Here is a 21,838-nt window from a genome sequence, read left to right on the forward strand (position 1 = left end):
CAACGACCTTTTCATCTCCACTCAGGCAAGCAAAGCGTGAACGCCACAGTCTCCTGCGCCTGCGCAGTGATCGCTCTCCTCCACCAGCATCATCACGAGCCTCCGGCTGCAGCTCCTCCTCCCCCACCCCCACCCCCCCTGAATTAAAGCTGCGCAGCCATTGGACAGACGCGTCGGTTCCGCCCTCGCGTCTATTGGCTCCTGTTACGTCACAACTCCTCACCCCCCCCTCCCTTTTCCTCCCCTCCGCCGTAGCCCGTCGTGACGCAGTCGGCTCTTCCCCCCAGCCTGCCTCCCTCCCTCCCTCCCTCCTCCCCCCGCCCACCCCGGGCCGTTGCGGGTGAGTCGCCTCCCTCCCTCCGCCCCTCCGATCCTCTTATCATCAGGAGCGAGTGAGCGGCCAAGATGGATGTTGTGAACCAGGTAAGCCTCCGGGGGCCGGAAAAATCACATATTTGCATGAACATTTCTTCTCTAGACGAGCCTCGTTTTGTGTGTGTTTGAGCGATTTCTCGCAATATGAGTGTGGGTAACGATGGGCGCGCTATTTCCAACGCAAGGTGCCTTAGAAATAGATCCGACCTCAGCGACTGCAACGCTTCGCTCTCGATGCCGTGTGGGGTCGAAAATTAAAGCAACGAGAAACCCGATGCGGTGGCGGTGGTGGTGGTGGTGTGAAGGTGGCGATGCAGACAGTTGCTCATGAATCTCCTCGGTGAGGCTGCCTGCCTGCCTGCCTGCCCGCCTGCCCGTCTGTCTGTCTGGGTGCTGCAGATGTAACGGTGCAGCCCAGCAGACTGTCCGAACATGTAGCAGGATGTCCAGTGAGATCTGCAGCAATGACACGGAGCAGCGTGCGGGGGTTGGGGGGGGGGGGAGCGGGAGGATGTCGGCCGTCATCCCCGGGGATTGGCCCTAATTGATTCAGACCGCTCGGCGCTCAATTAACCTGCCGGTGTTGCGATAACAAACCGCAATCTTTTTCATTCCCACAGACCGTCGCTCGGTTTTGTTTTTTTTTTGTTTTTTTGTATTTTTATTTCATTTCATTTCATTATTTATTATTCTACTCCAGCCGCAGTGTAAGGGGCCCAACACCGGGGAGGCTCAGCAGCTGAGCTGAGCTGAGCTGAGCTGAGCTCTTCCAGGTTCGGTTGGGTTCGATCACAAAAGACGGTGCGCACGCGCTCGGGGAGGGGGGACGGGGGGAAATACAATATTTCATCCGGACGATGCGGCATTATTATGATGATTCCCAACAAGGGGGTGGCTGGAGCGACCGAGATGGGAGCTATCGGTGCTGTGCTGCGGCCATTTATTGACGCTGTGTCGCAGCCATCCACCTGCCCACCAAGGGAAGGAAGCCCCGCCTCTTTTAAAAATCAAACCGGGCCGTGCCGTGCCGTGCCGTGCCGGGCGACAGGCGAGATCTTGTCACCGCCGCATGACCACAGACTCCTCCGCGGAGGAAACGGCCCGTTAATCAGCTTTGCCTGATTACAACGGTCGCCTTTGGACGCCACGTAGTGGTGGTTAAGGTGGTGGTGGTGGTGGTGGTGATGGTGGTAGTGGTGGTGGCATCTCCCAAAGGCCCCACAGCCTCACCAGCTGTGAGAATTCACCCTTTACCCCACAGCGTATAAATTAGCCTTTGGTTTATTCCTCCATCTTTTCCCAGCATGTCTCACAGGGATTGTGACCGCAAACAACTACAAATAAATGTATTATAAATGTCTGACTGCTTGTTTTTTTTCTTCTTCTTCTTCCCACAGCTGGTGGCCCAAGGGCAGTTCACTATAATCAAACAACCTCTGGGATTTATAAAAGTTCTACAATGGGTAGGTCCTCTTTTTCCACGTACAAAAACGTTGCACCTTTGATCCAAAATGAACGCAGAGCATGGATTTGTGCTCATCTAGTGGAAAAAAAGCAACATTACAGCTTTTGATACGCACAGAATTTGCGATAAACAAGGTTACAGCGTCTCCACGTGACCTTCTGTCCCACAGAGGTCATAAAAGACGGATGAGGCTTGAGTGGTGGAGCAGCACAATTGGATCCCTCAGCATTGAATGTTTTTGAACTCCCAGGAATGTCTCAGTGACTCCATCTATGATCCATTTGTAATGTTGCACACTGGGTTTATTGTTGAGGTGTTTTTGCATGAAGAGGGGTTTGGGGTGGGTGGGGGGGGTTACCATGCTGCTCCAGCCGGCCTCTAGCAGGAAGTGTTACATCATCAGTGTAGTAGCAGCAGCAGCAGCAGCGTGACAGTCTGCTGAGGAATAATATGACTGGCTGTCGAATCCCTCTCAGAGGACTCGACCTCTGCGTAGTTGCACTGTTTATTACCTCTGTTAGGTGTCCTTTCAGATGATGAAGCCAGAAGTCATAGCTGAGAGCAGGGCAGCATGATGCGTTTCACATTTTCATCTAGACTTCAAGATATATTTTCTTTCCTTATTTGTCAAAGTACAGCAGCCATGAATTTACCATGGATTTTGATTTTGCTCTGCTTTGAAGTTGTTGCACTTCTAGTGTGGTCCAGGTTAGAGACTCAAATTAATCAATGAAATATTGGAAGTATATATATATATATTTTTTTAAATGTGCTCATTTAGCATGCTCTGCAATGACTTTCATAGTTGCATTTTAATTATTTTGCGTTATGGTGTTGAAAACTGCGGCCAATTTTATTATGGAGAGCTGGGAAATCATTCAAGAGAAAGACATTGGACACAGCAGAGGAAATATGGAGACATAATTTTCAGCAGGAAGAGAAAATGATTATCTTTGACAGAACACTTGATGTGCTGACAGATTCGCGTTTGTATTACCTGTTCAAATAGTTCAAAGTTGCTGTCCAAACAACACTTCTGGTGGTGTAATCGTTTACATCACATTGTCATGGCAAGGATATTAAATTAGAGAAAGAAATAATTCACAAATTCAGGTGGAGATGTTTAGACATTCAAGTTTGTTTTGAATCCTAAACCCTGAGAGCTAAATGAGGCGATGCAGTACAACTTGCATTTCAAATATACTGTATCAATGACCTTGCCCAGCAGCTCTAACAGTCACATTTCTATTCTGGATTCTATCTCATCCAATTTACCAGTAATTATTATTATTATTTTTTTTCTTCAGTTTTGAAATTCCAATGAATTACATTCACACTCAGCTTTGTCACCTTTACAAAGTGAGAAGTTGCTTTCAAAGAAAAAGATTCTGAGGGTTGTGAAAGGCTGCTCCTCTTTGGCTTTTTCAAGACGTTGGTTAAACAGTGACTGAGGCAAACCATGAGGAAATGACATAAACCAGCATCCACAAATCTGATTGGTGGACTTGAATATATGATAGACAGATGTGAGAAAGTGCCTGATCACTTTCAAAGACTTGCCTTCCCATTAGTCGAGTCTTCTTCAATGTTTGGCACAGAAAAACAACCATTAGAAAGATTTTAGCTTTATTGACACGCAGACACACACACTCACACGCTCGCACACACACTCCAGCATACACATTACATAGAAGATGACTTGTGGATGAACCCTGGTCATGAATGCTCATCTAAGACTCTGTCCACATGCACGTGAGTTTTGCTAGAGTTTGTTTTTCTCTGGCTTTTTTTGGTGCCTAAATGCAGCCATTTTTTATAAACTGGGTCCTACAGTGATCAAATCTTAAAATACCACCTTTGCCTTTTTTTTTTGTGTACAACCCAAACGCACATTGGTCCACTCAAATGCCCACCGTCTCGCTCACTGCCCTTTTCTTACCTCTCTCCTTGAATCAATGTTTTGTTCACTCTTCATGTCGTTCTCTCCGTTTTCAGTGTATTTCCGTGATATCGCTACAGCGCCACCCACAGGCCCGGCATGTATATGACAGTGTATTCAGTAATTTTGTGCTAACGAACACATTTCTTGACGCAATGCTATATTTACAGAAAATGTTTCAGACACGAAATAGAAATACACCGTTTCTGTCTCCATGTGGACAAAGCCTAAAAATAGCCATCAGTTAATTGGTAGGAGGAATTGGAGGAGGTCGGAGAAATGAGGCATTACCGATCTGTCCAACAGTCACAGACGGACGTCTTATCATCCTCACTGTCTGTCCTCTATCTGCCACAGCAGCATCCTCACACTTAAGATGCTTCAGGGTGGACAGCTGGGGCGCCATTGTGGCCCCTGAAGCCAACAGCAGCCAGTTTGAGTTAACAAAGGTCTGCAAGAATAAAAAAAAAAGTGATTTCATCAACTCTCAAATCCTGAAAACCTTTTCTTGTCTGTCAGTCACCTTGTGCCATCACATACAGACAAATAATAATAATAATAATAATAATAATAATAATAATAATAATAATAATAATAATAATAATAATACATTTTATTTGTATAGCGCTTTTCAGAAAACTCAAAGAAACTTTACAAGGGCATTAAAATAATAAAATCAGTACATACAATCATAATAACAAATAAATCAAATGTAAAGGTACATAAAATGACAGGACTCAAACAAATTTAAAAGAAATTGAAGACAGTGAAGTGTCTGATATAACAGGGTGAGCAACACAGGATAATTAATCAGAATGGTAAATGATAATGAATGATAAATGAAATAAATAATTGTATATACATATTTTCAGAAGGACAGTAAGGACAGAGCACCCCCCCCCAACCAAACCCCCCCATAATGCACAGCTCCATGTCTGTGTTTCTCTAGCTGCTATGCACTCTGCAGCACATCTAGGGAGTAAGGGAGTGAGTGAGTAAGTGTGCTGCATGCATCTGTAGTCCTTCCCTGGAGCTGTGTGAGTGTGCCAGCACCTCATTCGTGCCTCATTGGGTCACAGCGAGTGCGAGCACCAATCAGGAGCTACGCTCAGGAAGCCGAGGCCCCGTGAATCATCTGTCGGAAGGCCGAGCACGAGCACGTCGCCTCCGCCCCAGACCAGACTGGGAGCTGCTGTCTTCTTCATGGATTAATATGGGCACGCGCGGCCAATTTGCGCAACGGAGGAAGCCGCATAAGTAGTAGCGAGATGCGACAGGGGGGGGGGGGCGTTTCTTCTTCTTCTTCTTCTTCTTCTTCTTCTTCTTCTTCTTCTTCTTCTTCTTCTTCTTCTCGTGCGTTGATGCTTTGTTGGCATTTGCATGTGTTTTGAGATGTGTTTGAGATTTGAAACAGTGCCCTGTGCGTGCGTGTGTGAGTCATGTAGCATTAGCCTACCTCCCCCTCTCTCTCTTCCATCCCTCACTCCCTCCCTCTCTCTCTCCCTCTCTCTCTCTCTCTCTCTCTCACTCTCTCTCTCTCTCTCTCTTACCCCCTCCCTCTCTTTCTGTCTCTGGGGAAAATTGCTGACAAAGCCCAGATTTGATGGATGCTGTGAGACACTGAGTTCCCAAATAAAGCTGATGTAGAGCGCAAACCTTGCAAAGAGGCAAAGAGCCACCCCACCTCCGCCCTCCTTCCTCCACTGCTGGATGGCACTTGCATGTGGAATTTCATTTGCATGCAAATGATTGCACTTTCCGACTCACTCCCACTGGACATGAACAAACAGTTTGTGAGAACATGAATTAAGAGCCTTATTCCATTTGCTCTGCCCCCAATGTGTTATAATTTGTTTTTAGTGTGTGTGTGTGTTGCCGTTTAGACTCCAATCAATGCACAGTCATCGTTCCAAGGCCTCTGCTGTGTGTGTGCGTGTGTGTGTCCTTACACGGCTACTTCTCATTGCTCGCACCGAATATCTTCTCAGGATCACAAAACAGAGAGTGGTAGCTCTTTCTTTTCTCATATCTTTTCGCCACGTTAATGAATTACACCGGTACCTTCTTGAGTTATGTGCCGTGTGTCTCGATCATTTTCCGTCCCAGTGAGAAAAACACTTTCATGGACTGAGTGAGTGGACGTGAGCATGTGTCTTCACGGCACAAGGACAGACACGAGGAGGGATGGAAAGCAGCCTCTGCCTCCTCACTGTGTGTTGCTGCCAACTGTGTTACCATGGCACCTCACACTCAGTGTGCCACCATTTCTCCACCATCGCTCCTCTTTTCACTCATCTATGACCATGAAGAAGAGAAAGTGTGAAATGGCGCTTTGATGTTTTCTTTTTCCTTCTATTAATTTGTTCCGTACTGGAATTTCTCAGGTATAATTGGTGTTTTTTTTCATTGTATCTAGTTTTTGCGAGCAAGTTTTTTTTTGTGACCAAGTTCACCAATGCAACCAATGCAAAAGAAAAAAAAGTGGTAATAGAATTTAAAAACGAGAAAAACAGCTAAGCCAAAAATGTAGAAGGAGAAGATGTCTATGGAAATTTCTGTGGGACATTTTTTTTTTTTTTGTGCAATGTCTGTCACAGGAGAAAAGCGCCCAGCAAGGGTGTGGCATGTGGTTGGCCTCCTCGTTCATCTCATTTAATCTCAACTGCCTCAGTGGGACGATAAATGAGTTACATGAAAGCCTTTGCGCGGCCCTGAACAGTTTGTTCAGTCTTGTCGGGAAATTGAAAGCACTAAGTCAATCTCAGCCGCATTTATCAGGTCTTTCATAGCAATTACGACCGACTCTATATCAGCGTGAACAGTGTCTGAAGGCTGACACCAGTTCACGCCATGCAGCCAGACAAATGTTAACTTCATTAGTATAAATGTACCAGTTGAAAACGACAATGAGGGTCAGGGATGTTGTTGTCAGTGTCCAAGATCTACATGTGATTCAGTAGAAAGTGTCTTTTCTTGAATTGTTACAAAGTGTTTGTTCATAATGATCATTATCCGATGATGTGTATCACAGTAAGAAGCAGCAGGTGTGAGAAAATCCGACCCAAAAGTGCCCCCAACTCACATTAGCTGACAGATTACCGTAAAGGGTTTAGCGTGTTGTCGTCTACGACTCGAGTAGCTTTAATAAGGAAGCGCTTGTGTCTACGTGCGTGTGCGTGAGTGCACGTGCACGTGTTGTGACTGTCTTCCCTTTGCTTGTACAGTAGTTCAGTATTTGGTGGCAGATGGTGGGGCACCTCAGTCAGATTAATAGTTGGATTTCCTATCCAATCGGATCGGGCCTCCGGCGCAGGGAGGGTGTGGTAAAAATAGTCTGATTTGTCTAATCTTCTGTGTGTGTGTGTGTGTGTGTGTGTGTGTGTGTGTGTGTGTGTGTGTGCGTGTGCGTGTGTGTCGGAGAGAGAGACAGAGAGAGAGAGGGAGAGAGAGAGACAGTGTGTGAGATTATCCCCATGCTTGTCAGCAGGACAACACAAACAGGAACAATTGCATATCACTTAGTGCACACAACGTAATGCCAAGCACACAGGTACTCATGCAGAAGCCACATCAGATCACTGTGATGGTGCTTTAATAATGACGAGGCTGCCATCACTGGACAACTGTCATTAAAAAAAAAAATCAGATTTATAGTTTGTATAGTTTTTGTTAACTGTGTGTTGAGCGCCAGCAGGTCAGTTGCATGCCAGTTTCACTTGTTAACAGCGTCTCTCTTTTTCCCCCTTTGTCCCCTGCAGATCTTCGCAATCTTTGCCTTCTCAACATGTGGCAGCTACTCCGGCATGTTCAAAATGAGCGTGGAGTGTAAAAACCGATCGGAAAGTGATCTAGGCATCGAAGTAGAATTTGAATATCCCTTCAGGTATGTGCTCTGTTGTTCAACATGTATTTTTTTTTTTTTTTTTTGAATCACTGCATGCTCTCCTTTTGCAAACTGTAAATACACAGATACACATTTAATGTTGTCAACTACAGTTTGATTGTGTATTTCTCATTCCTGTCAGTGAAGCACATTAACTTAATTTAAAACATAACTGCAGTCTGTCTTGATATTGTGACTTATTATTCCAAAGGTAGAAAGAAAGTAAAGGTGTTAGAAAAAAGCTCTACTTTCTAAAACTAAATAAAGACTGTGTTTCTGACACTGAAGTTTTAATCTTACTGGTACAATTCATACACAAAGAACATTACGTATATATATATTTTTTTTATTTATGTGTGTGTGTGTGTGTGTGTGTGTGTGTGTGTGTGTGTGTGTGTGTGATTGCGATTTTAAATGTAAGAAAAACCATCTTTGCTTAGCTTTGAAAAGAAAAAAATATCTGCTTTAAAAATATAAATAAATTTGCAGCTATACCAAAATGTTGTTACGGTTCTAATTACAACTTCAATTAGTCTTCAACGTTTATACGTTCCGGTCACCTCTCACCTTCAGGAGTGCTCTCACGGCCATGATTGACCGGCTGTAATTGTCGTATTGCATCATTTCCATTTCCGCTAGAATTGTGAAAACTTTAAGAGAGCACAGGATTCACTCTGTTCCTTCAATGTGCGAGCTGCCCGATCAGCTGGCCGATCAGCTGGCCGATCAGCTGGCCGATCAGCTGCCTCTTCTCTCTCTGATGCCTCCTCGTGCTGCTGTTCTCAGGCTCCATCAGGTTTACTTTGACGCTCCCACCTGTAAGGGAGGAAACCCCGAGCGTTTGTTCCTGGTGGGGGACTACTCCTCCTCAGCCGAGTTCTTCGTCACCATCGCCGTCTTTTCCTTCCTCTACTCCATGGCAGCCCTCTCCATCTACTGCTTCATTCTGGAGAAGTACCGTGAAAACAGCAAGGGCCCCCAGATCGTGAGTCTGCTTGTTCCTCGCAGCGCCACGGCTCCGCGGCGCTTGGGTCCGTCGGTGGGTTGCAGGCCATGACGCGTCTTTGTCTGTGATTGGCAGGACTTTGTGGTGACGGCGGTGTTTTCCTTCATGTGGCTCGTCTCGTCGTGTGCTTGGGCCAAAGGCCTGTCGGACGTGAAAACAGCCACCGATCCAGAGAGGGTCATCACCCTCATCTCAGCGTGTGACGAGCAGGAGAACCGCTGCCGTGAGACCTACGACCCCAAGGTCTCCGGACTCAACACGTCTGTGGTCAGTCCCGCATCTCTGTGTGTTGTCTGTCATTTTGCAACTGTCATTTGGTGTCAGTGCCGGTGCAAATACATTGACATTCACTGATACCTACAAAAGAAACCCCCCAAAATCAGAATAACGTAGGGAATCGCTCACTGCTAAATCTGTATTTTAATTATTAATAGTATTAATTTTTCTAACAAAGCATGAAACAGAAAGGACTTTATGATATTTAGATGAAATAATGTCTCTGTAAAACTGTAATAAAAGGGAAGGACGGAACTTGACAGTTTCCTTTGCTGGACACATGTGGTTCCAAGAGACCTGAGTCCTGAGCTGTCTGATCAGATCAGATCAGACAGCGGCCCGTATGATCCCACCTGCTCTCAGTCCTTCCCCTTCTTCTTTATTGAGCATAATGTTGTGGATTTGGTGTTGATGGTGACTTGCCAGCTGCCAAGGTCTTGCTGTACATCCCAAGTAGAAACAGAGTTATTATTTTGGCAAACTTCTTAGAAAATTTGTTGCATATCCTATCTGCTCCCGGGATTTTGCCTTGTTTTTGTAAAGAAACTGATTGTTTGCCTTATATCTTCCTGTGCAATTTCCATTGCTAAAGAACTCTTTGTTGAGTAGCAACATTAACTTCTGTCAAGATTGAATTTTCTTCTTCTTTAGAACAGTGTGGATTGGCACACAGATAACTTTGACTTGGTGATTAGTTGCCTGTTTTTTAGTTTGATTTTCTTAAAGTGGTTTCACTGTTTTGCTTTTGACTTTTGACTTGATAATTTTTCTAACCTCTTTTTTCTAGGTATAATAATCAAATTTGATTAATCTGCCCGGAGGAGTTGCGAACTGGAAGACGTGCTTCTAAAACCCCTCTCTGCTCTGCAGGCCTTCGGCTTCATCAACGTGATATTGTGGATAGGCAACCTGTGGTTCGTGTTCAAGGAGACTGGCTGGATGGGTGCGTTCGCCGGGACATACGTGCCATCGCAGGAAAAGCAACCCGCCCCCGATTCCTTCGACCAGGGAGGCTACGGTCAGCAGGACCCCTACGCCGGCTCCCAGGGAGGCTACCAGCCCGAATACGGCCAGCAGGGCGGCTACAATGAGGAGGGAGGCTACAGCCAGGGCTATGAGCAGCAGCCCACCTCCTACTCTAACCAAATGTGAGCCAGTCCAGTCAAACAACTGCTGAAAGATGGTGAGTCCCAACTATGTTCTTCACTGCTGAGTCATAGGTGGCAAACTTCAAGGTCTGGTGTGGAATATTTGGCTTGATTCATGATTTTTATGTTGGCAAAAGCTTAATTTACTGCCCATTAATACATTAATAAAAGTGTGTAATTACAGTACGATTTTGCATGTGTCCAATATTAAATCATTTATTGTATAGTATTGAGATTTGCTTGTTCCATATTCAGGTTGAAGCAAAACTTGGTTGGGTCCGCATAAAAAGTTTCAGTCATATTTGGAGGAAGATTTTTTTTTTTCAATAAATCAGTGTTGGCCCACGACTTTGTCCAACTCTTAAATTTTGGCCCCACTGTGTATTTGAGTTTGATACTCCTGTTCCAAGGCACTGCAATCTAAAATGTTACCACTTGATGTCGCTGTTTCCTCTTTGAAAATGTCCAAATATTGCACTCTTCACCTTTAAAATGTTGCTGAGGAAAAATACTTGAAGCAAAAACGTGTCGTTACGATCACATTTGAGCTCTGATTGAAATTGCACTATAGTATTTCTTCTCTTTTCTTTTTTTCCCCCATGACGCAGGCCAGCATCGGGATTTCAGACGGTGGCTCTCGACCACCACCTGCATTTCCACACTCCTCTGTTTGTCTGTTTGTGTATGTGTGAGTCGACAGGCGGAGGGAGGGACGGAGACCCGGTGGGCCAGAGAGCACCACCCGGTTGGCGGGATGTGGGGAGGGGGACGGGGATTCTGGGGAGGTCTTTACTGTAACATGATGTTTATTCTCGTGATGTATTTAACTGTAGAAGACAACAGAGGATTGTCTGTTTGGTAATACGAGAAAAACTTGAATTCAAATACCAAAACATTCGTTGATGAACACTTAAGAGGAATCTTGTAATGAAAAAAGTAAAAAAAAAAAGTAGTAATATTTAACATGGGAGAATGTATTTGTCTGTGCTGTGTAAATATTAACATGCTGATATATAAGATTATATGTACACAGTTGAATAATTGTGCACTCCATATAAGTTGTTATACAACAAATGTTGAGCACAAACTTATTCAATTGCATTTACTTTGGTTCTGTTAAGGAGCTCACACAGTTCAGCCGATGCCCTTCAATTCCTGAGAATTAATTCCAGCATTTTTTTCATTCTCAGCATGGTTTCGCCATTTCATCAGCATAAATTCTGAGATTTCAAAATGAACATGGTAAAGACAGAGATGTTTAAATGAAAAGAATTCTGGACGTATGAGAGGAGAGCAGAGCAAGAGTAACGATAGGTTCAAAAAGATGATAGCGGTGGATTTCGTGTGAGTCGAGTCAGCTTCATTTTGTTTTATATTTATTTTCCATCAAGTATCGCAGTACGGCAAGAGTGACTTTTTGTGATACACAGAATATTTTAAGTTTTTGACATAGAAAATCAAAATCAAACATTGATTTATTATATTATTGAGCATGGTCTCATTTTTGCCATGTTGTTTCAAGAAATTCTATTAGCATCAGTATGAAAATTGTGTACCAGGCCGTGAAACAACAGTTAGCAACATGTGCTTGTGTATTTGTTCAGATTTACGTATCGACATCAAAATGTTGTCCATGATCCTCGTCTTGTTTTTCGATCGCTTTTTTCTGTGATCCAGAAAGTTGTAAGACAGAGTCGTATAGTTTTTTAACAGGCGTTTCTTATTACACATATATCAGTGACGTGCAAACTCACACTAACATGAACTATATTACACTTCAAAAACCTTGGTTATGCAAAACAGAACACTAATATGAGGCCGTCTAAACAGTATGTTAGCGTATGATGTTCTCCTGCATCCTCATTTCTTCTCGACCTTCTCCTCTTCTCTAAAGGTGAGCAGATTTACTGCATGCATTCCTATAACCACGAGCATCCCTGAACTTAGCGCAGAGACAGAGGCTCAATGCTGCAGGAAAGTTAGAGAACACAGGAAAGTCAGCAGAGAGGTTGAAACATTGCAGGCGTCACAGTTACAACTTTGCTATGTCCTCCTTAAAGCACAAACAAAATGCTGCAATAATGACTTCTTTTTACATCTTGAATATGCCTGGCGTGCTGCCACTCCTCTGTTTGGATATGCAACATCCTGTTTGCCAAATGGTCAGAGATGTGTCTCGATTGGTAGTGTTTCATTTACAGTCATCACCGCGATCAGTATTGGATTCAGAGCACATACTTGGATTGAGTCATTTTAACAAAAAAAAAAATGACCTGAAAGAGAAGCAAAAAAAAAAAAATGACCTGGCTTTCTCTCTTTGTCTCACACCTCCCACCTCCTCTGTTTCTTTCTTTCACTGTAGCTCTTATAAATATGCTGAAATGAAATATACTCTGTTGTTAGTGGTGAATGATGTCTTGTGGTACTCTCTACACCTTTGGATAGTGCTGTGTTTATTGTGTATGATGTATTATTATGACATTAGTATTTATGATAAGTCAAAGAAAAAAAAAAGATATCCAAGACTCCAGAATTATACTGTATTCTTATTATATGGGATTCATGTGAAATAATATGAAATAAACATGGAATTATTCTGTTGAAGGTTAAAAGGTTTTGTATTTTTTATTTATTGAGGAACTTGAGTGTCAAAACGGTGACAAGATCAGGTCAGTGTTTTTAACTACTACATATTTGAGAGTATTTTGGGATATTACGACAACTATGGAAGAATAAAGTGCCAAATCATAGCTTGATTAATTGTCAGTGAATAGAGAGAACACCAAACTGTTCCGCGGTTGTCCACTGGAGGGCCACCTAAGAGGGTTTGTAAAGTCGAGGGCGGCCCAAGAGAGAACCCTGGTCCACTAATGCCAGGTAAAGGCTCCAAGAGTCTAGATTGAGATTCTAAAGTCTACATTCCAGACATCTTCTACAATCTACAAGGTCCCTTTTAGTTGATTTTATATTGTCCACCGGATGGATCGCACAGAAAGCACTTTGCCAGCTCACATATTGATCACTGGAAAAGCACACCTGTGGATATTATTAGCAGTTTTAAAGGCGTTTATTTTTGTACTGCGGTCTATGGGGAAAATGCTTTCTGGGCCCATGGGATTTTTTTCTTCTTCTACAGTACCGCGAATGGCCACTGGGGGGAGAAAAGAAAAGAAAAGAAAATCGGCGCGCCGCGCCGCCATATTTCCAGTCCGGTATCCTGTTCTTATAATATATCCATGGTGTATTATCAAGTCCCAGAGCCAACGCCTCTCTCTCTCTCTCTCTCGCTCTCTCTCTCTCTCTCTCTCTCTCTCTCTCTCACAAACCCCACCCCACCCTCCGACCCCGCCCCCTTCTTTTTCAGGTGGAAGCGGAACTCCCTTCCTCGCTGGGTTACACGCGTTTCACGCTCTCTTCTCCTCCCAACGCGAGAAGGTCAATTCATTCGTCTGAAGTGGAAGTTGGTGAAGAAACTTTAACTTGCTTCTGCAGTCGAAGGCGTAAAAAAAAAAAGAAGAAAAAACCTCCTCGTCTTTGTTGTTGGTGTTGGTGTTGGTGTTGGAGGTGCAGTTTGGCGTCGGGGCTGGAACTCAACTACAACTACAGCAGCTGCAGCTAGGAGGTTGGGTTTGATCAACGCGTTATCTGGAATATGGCTGATACAGGCGCCAACTCGGCCGGATTGGGCTTCCTGGAGAGGTTCAAGAGTTACTGCAGGACGCCGAAGGGATTCATCCTGGTTGCGGAAATCGTGAGTAGCGGTCGAACAGTCGAAGTGCAACTGTTGAAATAAACGGCGCTGGAACGTGTTTTTGGCGCCTTGTAACGGCACCAATGTTTCGTCTTTGCGGGTCAGCGCAGTTTCACGGTCGTTATTCATTTGTCATGTTGAGCTGTTTGGATTTTAACCCCCAACACGGCTTCTGGAAACCATCCGACTGATCTTAAAACGGTTCTTCATGGTTTACGGCTTCGTGGGCAGTTGCCCCCACCTTTAAAAAGAAAAAAAGAAAAAAAAGGGTTTAAATAAAAAAAATCAATCTCAGATAGATAGACAATGTGAAAATGTTGGCCATTTATTTTGCAGGACCCCTCAGTTATTATTATTATTGATAATAATGAATTTCATTTATACTGCGCTTTACATCAAACAAATGATCTCGAAGTGCTTACAGTGCATAAAAATATGAGAGCAGTGCAACATTTCAAAAAAGTGCTGAAACTAAGATGAATCATCTTCAGCCTTTCAATCATTTCAATTCACTTCCAGTGACTTCCTCGGCATGTTAGAATGTGGGCCAGCGTTGTTATTTTTGTGGAATAAATTTGAGTTCATGACAAGGAACATGAGAAAAAAAAAAATGTGGGTCCCCCTGAGACTCCAGTAGCTGAGAAGCACCGCTCGCATGAAAGCTGCTCTGTTTCCCTCATGAGCTGAGTGGAGCAGTGGGCCACCGAGGGGAATGAAAGGCATTTGGTATGAGGAGGAGGAGCAGGAGGAGGAGTAGACAGCGAGTCCCGGGTCGTGGCTTTCCACCTGTCACTCGCGCTCCACTATTTTCTCATTTGGCTAAATGCTGAGTGTCAATGGTGGTGCACAGACCAAAGGCCCCTCCAGGTTAACGCAGCTAGTTACTGCTGTCTGCCAGCTCATTTTCACCTCGGGACCAACCGCACACTGCATTCTATTTGTAGACAGAGAGACCACTGGCACCGAGGAAAGCTAAAAAAAGGAATTGCAATACATGGCTTGGTAGTGTAAAAACACGCACGCTTGACACATTTGGCCCTAGTTATCATATAGACCAGGCGTGGGCAAACTACGACCTGTGGGCCACATGCGGCCCGTTGAGCTTTTTAATCCGGAAATTATATTAAAATAGTAAGTAGGTCATAAAATAGCAGCATTTCATCCATTTTTTCGGTGTTTTAAGAGTCATTGCAACAAAGAGCTAAATACTGTGGGCTTTCAAACTTTACAACCAGTCAAAAAGTTAAGACACATTTTTTTTAAAGTCAAAGTTCTACTTTCTGTCTTGCAGTTGATAAAGGAGTGATATACAATCTGGGAGGGGGGGAGGGGGATTCCTGTGCTTCCTGACAAGCGTACAACCGCATCCTGCACACTGTCTTTGAGTTGTATCACACTTGACCACTCTTCTCACATGAATGGTGTTTGTTTGCATGTCACAGTGGCTCGTTATGGTAACACTTCACTTCAGGCATTTGAATGAGTTTCCTCTCATCTACATCACAGCCCTTTTTCCTGACAGTGGCACGGAAGCGTAACCGCACAGGGGATTGTGCAGTTGAGGTGCAGTTAGGGTTTTTGCACCTAGGTGTTTGTTGTGACAACCATAGTTGCTGCTCGGCGAAGGGAACCCCCATTATCTCTATTTAGTCCCGTCGACGTATGTTCCCAGTTTCTTTTCTTTTTTCTTTTTTAAAGTATGGACTGAGGGAAAAGGTTCCGCTCTCATGACTCAGTCCTTCCCTTTATAAAGCGGGACAACTGACATGTTGGTCAGTGCTCCACCCCACTCTTCCTTTTTTTTTTTTTTTTTTTTTTTTTTAGAGGTAATGGAAATTCCAGCCTATGTGTGAAATTTGTTCCCTGGAAAAAAAAAAAAGAATGCTACTGAGCGCACGTCCCTAGTGGGCCGTTTAAAGAAGCCTTCAAAGTCTGGCGGAGACACTCGGTGCTTTGTCCCCCCCCCAATCCACGCTCAAGAATTCTCCAGAAAAGAAGTTGCATGTCGGAATTTTGTGCGCGTTTCCAGCACAGGAAAGGAGCGGCAGCAATGAAACAGGAAGGTCGATGTCATCGCCGCTCTTATCTGTTAATTATTTCTTCAGCCGCCCGAAAACCAGGGCCTCTGCTCCTTAAAACGTTACCCAACTCTCTGCCTAACGTCGACTGTGGGAGGCTTCTGTTTTCAACCCAGCGCCATTCGCCGTGGGAGGCATGATCGTACTTGAGCGTACCAGAACAATATGCAGCTTCTGGTGCCACACCCGTTCACCCCAGGACTTCTGTCCGCCGTCCAACGCCATTTGACAGTTGCAGCCAGTCGCGATACGTCGGAATGAGTCATGCAACTGCGCCCGGTGGTAACTGAGCTCCTTTTACCCTGGAGATTAGAGAGCAAGCGGCTGTTTCTCATGCCAGGGTCTCAGTTTTTTATGACGGCAGAGACAAAGAAACAAGAAGAAGAAGCAAAAAGAGTATTTAATGGAAACTTATAAAAAAAAAAAAAAAAACTCAATGAGACAGAAAAAGCAGGAAGTGAAACTATACTTTCCATCTTCCTTTTAACACAAAGATAATGACAGAAAGTGCGAAGAGACTCAACCGAACGCATGAGACTTCCTTAGCAACCGTTCCTGTTTGTTGTGTCTACACATCGCACATTGTGTATTGGCTTTAATGCTGCTGCTGCTGCTGCTGCTGCTGCTCTGCCAGTGTGTCGACTACTATCAACGTGTGACATTTTTCGCCAGCGTTCTAGTCTTGAGGGACACTTGACTTGTATTGTGGGTGTGTTTGCTTGTGTGTCGGCCTCACCGTCACCGCTGGCTGCTGCCTTCAGTCAGAGCAGCCCAATAGAGAGCCTTTGTGCAGGGCCCCGCTGGGCCGTCCCTGCTGCGGAGCCACAGAGACCAGCCTGTGCCAGCCTCACAAACACACCAGCCACTGATGTGTCTGCTGGACGGCGCCTTTTTTTTTGTTTTTTGTTTTTTTTTCGCAACAGTTGTGGGTCGAGGCAGATGTGGAATCCACGCTGGGTCCCTTCCACCATGTGACTGCGTAGGCTGCTGCTATTTGAGAGTGTGGCAAAAGTTTTCTGTGAAGATTTTCTTCATTTGATTAAAAGAAATCCCCTCTGAAGATAGAGTTCAGCTTACTAATCAAGTGGTCCACAGTGTGAACGCTGATTTAATGGGGAATAATTGAACGGTTCTGAAAACGCAAGTGGTGATTGGTTGTTGGTTGAAGTATCGAAAAGAAAAGGTTTGCTCAATGTGGTTTTTTTCCTCCAACGCTGAGTAAAAGATGGAAAATGAAACTTTTTTTGTGGTTGAGTGATATTTATAGTGCCAACCGAGAACCCAAAGTGTGCGTTGGCAACAGCTAGGCAGGGCCCTGAACTTTCTAGACTATAAATATTTAATGTGCAAATAAATACGTTCAAAGATCCTTCCCAGTAAAACAGTTTTTGTCACCTGGTTGTTTAACGGCGCAGCCATTTCTAGCCTGATGTTCTCGAAACGTCCCGTCCTCCACAGCTGTCGGGTGCTGTGAGAATTTATGCACCCATACTTGTGTTGACCGTAGCAACAGCAGCAGTATTGAACCGGTAACGCTACTGGCTTAGGCCGGTGGGCTGCGTATGTTCGTGATTTTGTCCTCGTTGGCAGCTTTTCTTTGGAGCCGACCGTGAAGAATGCTCGCTGGTCTTTTATTCCCTCATATGGAAACATCCGATGCTGATGGAGCGAGCGTGCGCAGTGAAGCCCAAAAGGAAAAGCAAGCACGTAAAAAAAAAAATTGAGTCATTCATTGCGTTTGGTTCCCTGCGATACTTATGAGTTGATATTTTTCTGAGAAGAAAAGCTTTTTGTTCAGATGGCAAACTGTGAGCTGTAGTAGAGTGAAGGAGACAATGATGTCTCTGTCGGATTGATGTTCGGTTTGTCTTGTCTTTAGCACACACACACACACACACACACACACACACACACACACACACACACACACACACACACACACACACACACACACACACACACACCTTCAACTGTTTTCAGCCCTGAAATAAGAAGGCGTCTGCCAGCTGATACCCTACACCACCACCGCCATGCGCTATTCCACAAAGTAAATGCAAAACTTTTAAATGTCACTCAAAGAAAGAGTCACGGTTATTTATGGTGATGCTAAATATGTCGATTGCCTTCTCTCTCTCTTTTTCCCCTTCACTCGTACAGGTCCTCAGTTTGATCATCCTCATCTGCTACGCTGCGTCCAGGTATGGAGGCTATACTGCCGTGGCCATCTGCGAAATGGTCTTTGCCATCATCTTCCTCATCGTCTTCACCATGGAGTTGGACAAGCAGTTCGGCATCATCAACTGGGTCTGGAGTGTGAGTCCTCTGCATGTTTTCACCTGTGGTATGATGTCACGCATGCGTTGCAACACTGTCACAAGCTGCGTTCTCATAATTGCTCGATAAAATAATAAGGAATAAACTAAATAATAAAAAAACTGGTGATGGAAACAGCTCGACTTGGGAAAACCTCTCGAATGTGGCTAAAGGGTTTTGATGCTGTCATGAGGTGGTTTTTCAGACGTATCCATATAGTGGTGTATCACATAAGTGTCACGGAAACACTTTTTTGGCATTTACAAGTCAGCAGACGTGACGTACAGTGTCACGTGACCAGTTCACTGACCAGTGGAAATGAAAAAGATTGGACGGAGGAGGAGACGGAATATCAATCAAAGAGGAAAAATGTATCAAACTTGCAAATGTATCAAACAGGCAAACGACATTGAAATGCGGATTTATGGCAAAATGTTTTGTACCTCCTTCCTCCTCACTGTGGGGTCCCGCGGGACGAAATTTGACGAGAATCGTGGCTTATGTGCTTCACACCAGTCAATGGAAACGCCTGCAAATTGCAACTGTGCTTTGTCGAAATTTTAGAAATGTCGCTTTCATTTTGGAAGTCATGGAAGCGCAGCTGCAGTACTTCATCCTCATCCGCTCCCCCTTCTCCTCTGCAGGATCTCATCCGCGCTGCCATTGGTGCCTGTGTTTACCTCATCACGTCTCTGATCTGTGTGATCCGAGGAGCCGGGGATGGCGCGCTCATTGCTGGCGGGGTCAGTCATTGAGTCACTGAGTCTGTCCAGTTTTTTTTTTCTTTCTTTTTCACTCATGCTTCCTCTTTGTTTCTGCTGAGCTCTGTACTTTTGCAGTATTTGCATTGCTCAAAAGAAAAGTGCACGACGGCGCTTCACATTCAAACTGACTGAGGGACTGTGATGCCAATTGGTCTGAGACTGATATGTGTTTGTTCCCTAGGTGTTTGGTTTGATCGCTGGTCTTGTGTTTGCCTACGACACCTACACAATCTTCCTACAAATTAAGAGCTCCAGGCAACACATGGCAGCCCCCAATGGTGCGACCAGCAGCTGATTATCTTTCAAGCTTCACGTGTTCCTTGCATCACTACAACCCTCTTTCCTTCTTTTTGCAGATGACAGGGTTTAAAAACTCAACCGGACGCTGCAGCTCAGTCAAGACGACAGCGGAAGAACCTCGGAATGTTGTCGAAGGATTGGATCGGAGAAAAAGTGTGGCCCGGGAAGGAACGCATTCTGTTTAATTAATGCACACAGTTGTGAGTTGACGATAGATTAATTTTAGGGCCATGTGTGAGATGTGGGTGTCGTTGCCTCGTGTCCGTTTTCAGTAGAATTGTGTCCTTTGTGACAGGAATTCTCTTCACAAACAACCTCAATGTACCACTGAGCGAGAGAAAAAAAAGGGAAACATGTAAATATACGGCAGTTGTTGGCATCATGAAACCGTGTGATTAATACACTTTTATGCTAAATGTAGTGCTGATGTATGTTGGAACAGTGATGTGTAACCAATGAGTGCTTTCATGTTGTTGTTGTTTCTTTGCCTTCAGTGTGTTTCTGTGCAAACACGTTGTCCAAGTGCCTTAGAGCAGCTACAAGGAGTTTTTACTCCGCTATGCAGCAGACATTTCAGCTTGTCACATGTGAAAATGTATCTTTCTTTTTTTTTATTTACAAAATTCGATAGTTGCCATCTAAAAAAAATGATCTCTATTAAGTCTCTGTTGAATCAGGGAAAATAATGCAAGTCAAAAGTAATAGTGAGCGATTCTCGTTTGTTCTCGACATAAAGCAAAAGCTGTTTTTTAAAACAATATTTCAGACATTGTTTATTAAGGACTATTAATTAATTGCCACAGTGAACATTACTGAGATTACAACTGGCTTTCAACACTTTATGTTGACTTGCTACTGAGATTTGTCCCGCTGCTTACTTATAGTAACTTATAAACGTCACTGGGGAATTCTGATAAATACTGTCCCCTCAATTAACTAGGTGTATGGAAATATACTACGTGCATCCTGATCTCGCTTACCTTGAAATAAGATTTCAGGATGGTGCTCATGCAGAAACGAAAAAGAGAAAATCTATTTTGTTCGATGTGGGGCCAAAACAAAAACACTCCTTGTAGTTGCTCTTCCACCTGAAGCCAATTTCTTCATATTATTGTAATCTTTGACCATAAGCAATATGCTGAGTCATATTTTCAACTGTAATGTGATGTAAACTGTGGTCATTTGTGGAAATGGGAGGCACCAACAACCACCATTAGCCCGTTTTCCGTTATCTGAAATACCACCTGGTTTCACCGCCACACTTTGGGTTCTTGCTCAGGTCATTTTATATTTCCATTTTCTACAATTCTTAACACATATTGCAGTGTAGTTTATTTGACGTTCTTTAAATTAAACTGAGCAGTAGTAAAGATTATATTATTGTCTTGAAATGTGTCTAATTTCTTTTGAAGATGGGATAATGTTTACTGGGACGCCGGCGGAACAAATTCCAAAGAAATAATCCTGAAACAAAAGTTAGAAAAGCTTTGGATGCTTAGTAAATTATGAATGCTAATATATGTCAGTTTTAATGTGCCTGCTGTGGATTTATCAAGTTTCACAATTGCCTTATTTTGTTTTGCTAACATGTAACGAAATTCAAATTTAAAGCAGACTTGCGTTGGGAAATAAAAGCCATTATTACTCTCCTCTCCAAAAACATGTTTTGCTTACTGGTTTGACTCAAACAGCGAGAATCGAGTGAAACCTTAAGGTTTTCTTTACGGCTGCCTTCTACTAAATTGCCACTAGATGGAAGCAGACCATCGCCGAGAGTTTTCTGCACCAGCAACTTGTTGTGGAGGATTGTTGATATTTCTAAAAACAAATTTGGGAAAAAAAACAATATTACTCAAGTTGTTGGTGTATGACAGTCCAGCTTCCATCGAACGCCTCAATATTATGTCTGGAGTGTCAGCTGAAGAAAGCTGTAGTTTTACAGGCTACACAAACAATTATTCTTAAAAAAAATAAAAAATACCTTCCTTGTTACTGCCATCGCCCATCCTGCAGCTGCAATAAACAGTACAAGAAAGCACAAATTTCACCTTTAACATCCGCCTTGGAATGATAATCCGTTTTCAAGGGTCATGTTGCTTGCTCAAACTAATGCCCATATTTAGCAGTCCAACTGTGAGCGCTGTCCCTTTTTAATGATGCCATGTTTTAGCCATTTTCATCTTTCATTTCAATGCCAGACTTTGGTGGCTGGCAGACTCACAATTCATTATCAGAAATGTGTGTTTAGCCTTCTGTTTAATTGGTGACCTTGGTGACATCACAAAGTGTTGGAATATGTTTTAACATGCTTACACACACACACACACACACACACACACACACACACACACACACACACACACACACACACACACACAATCAATGGAAAGTGGAACAAATAAAATAAGTCATGAACTGGCTTCGTTTTTTTTGTTTGTTTTAGTTAGCACACTAAGGCGATAATAAGGGACATTTAACACTGACCTGATATGTACAGTGATCTGTAAAGGGAAAAAAGTGGGGGGAAACATACAACACAT

General features: G+C 43.8%; 2 protein-coding genes across 2 annotated transcripts; both read left to right on the forward strand.

The window, feature by feature from the left end:
* Nucleotides 1-328: 328 nt before the first annotated feature.
* Nucleotides 329-11,537, forward strand: sypb (synaptophysin b). The gene is made up of 7 exons (XM_076042152.1): nt 329-423; nt 1,773-1,838; nt 7,538-7,662; nt 8,449-8,647; nt 8,744-8,935; nt 9,815-10,127; nt 10,701-11,537. The coding sequence occupies exons 1-6, from the start codon at nt 406-408 to the stop codon at nt 10,094-10,096; spliced, it is 882 nt and encodes a 293-aa protein (XP_075898267.1). The 5' UTR covers nt 329-405; the 3' UTR covers nt 10,097-10,127; nt 10,701-11,537.
* Nucleotides 11,538-13,484: 1,947 nt separating this feature from the next.
* Nucleotides 13,485-20,958, forward strand: plp2b (proteolipid protein 2b). The gene is made up of 5 exons (XM_076041971.1): nt 13,485-13,843; nt 18,079-18,234; nt 18,879-18,977; nt 19,180-19,276; nt 19,355-20,958. The coding sequence occupies exons 1-5, from the start codon at nt 13,745-13,747 to the stop codon at nt 19,366-19,368; spliced, it is 465 nt and encodes a 154-aa protein (XP_075898086.1). The 5' UTR covers nt 13,485-13,744; the 3' UTR covers nt 19,369-20,958.
* The last annotated feature ends 880 nt before the right edge of the window (nt 20,959-21,838 follow it).

Source organism: Nelusetta ayraudi, unplaced genomic scaffold, assembly GCF_046127955.1.
Source record: "Nelusetta ayraudi isolate G7.1 ecotype Tasmania unplaced genomic scaffold, CSIRO-AGI_Nayr_v1 ptg000070l, whole genome shotgun sequence".
Classification (NCBI taxonomy): Eukaryota; Metazoa; Chordata; class Actinopteri; order Tetraodontiformes; family Monacanthidae; genus Nelusetta; species Nelusetta ayraudi.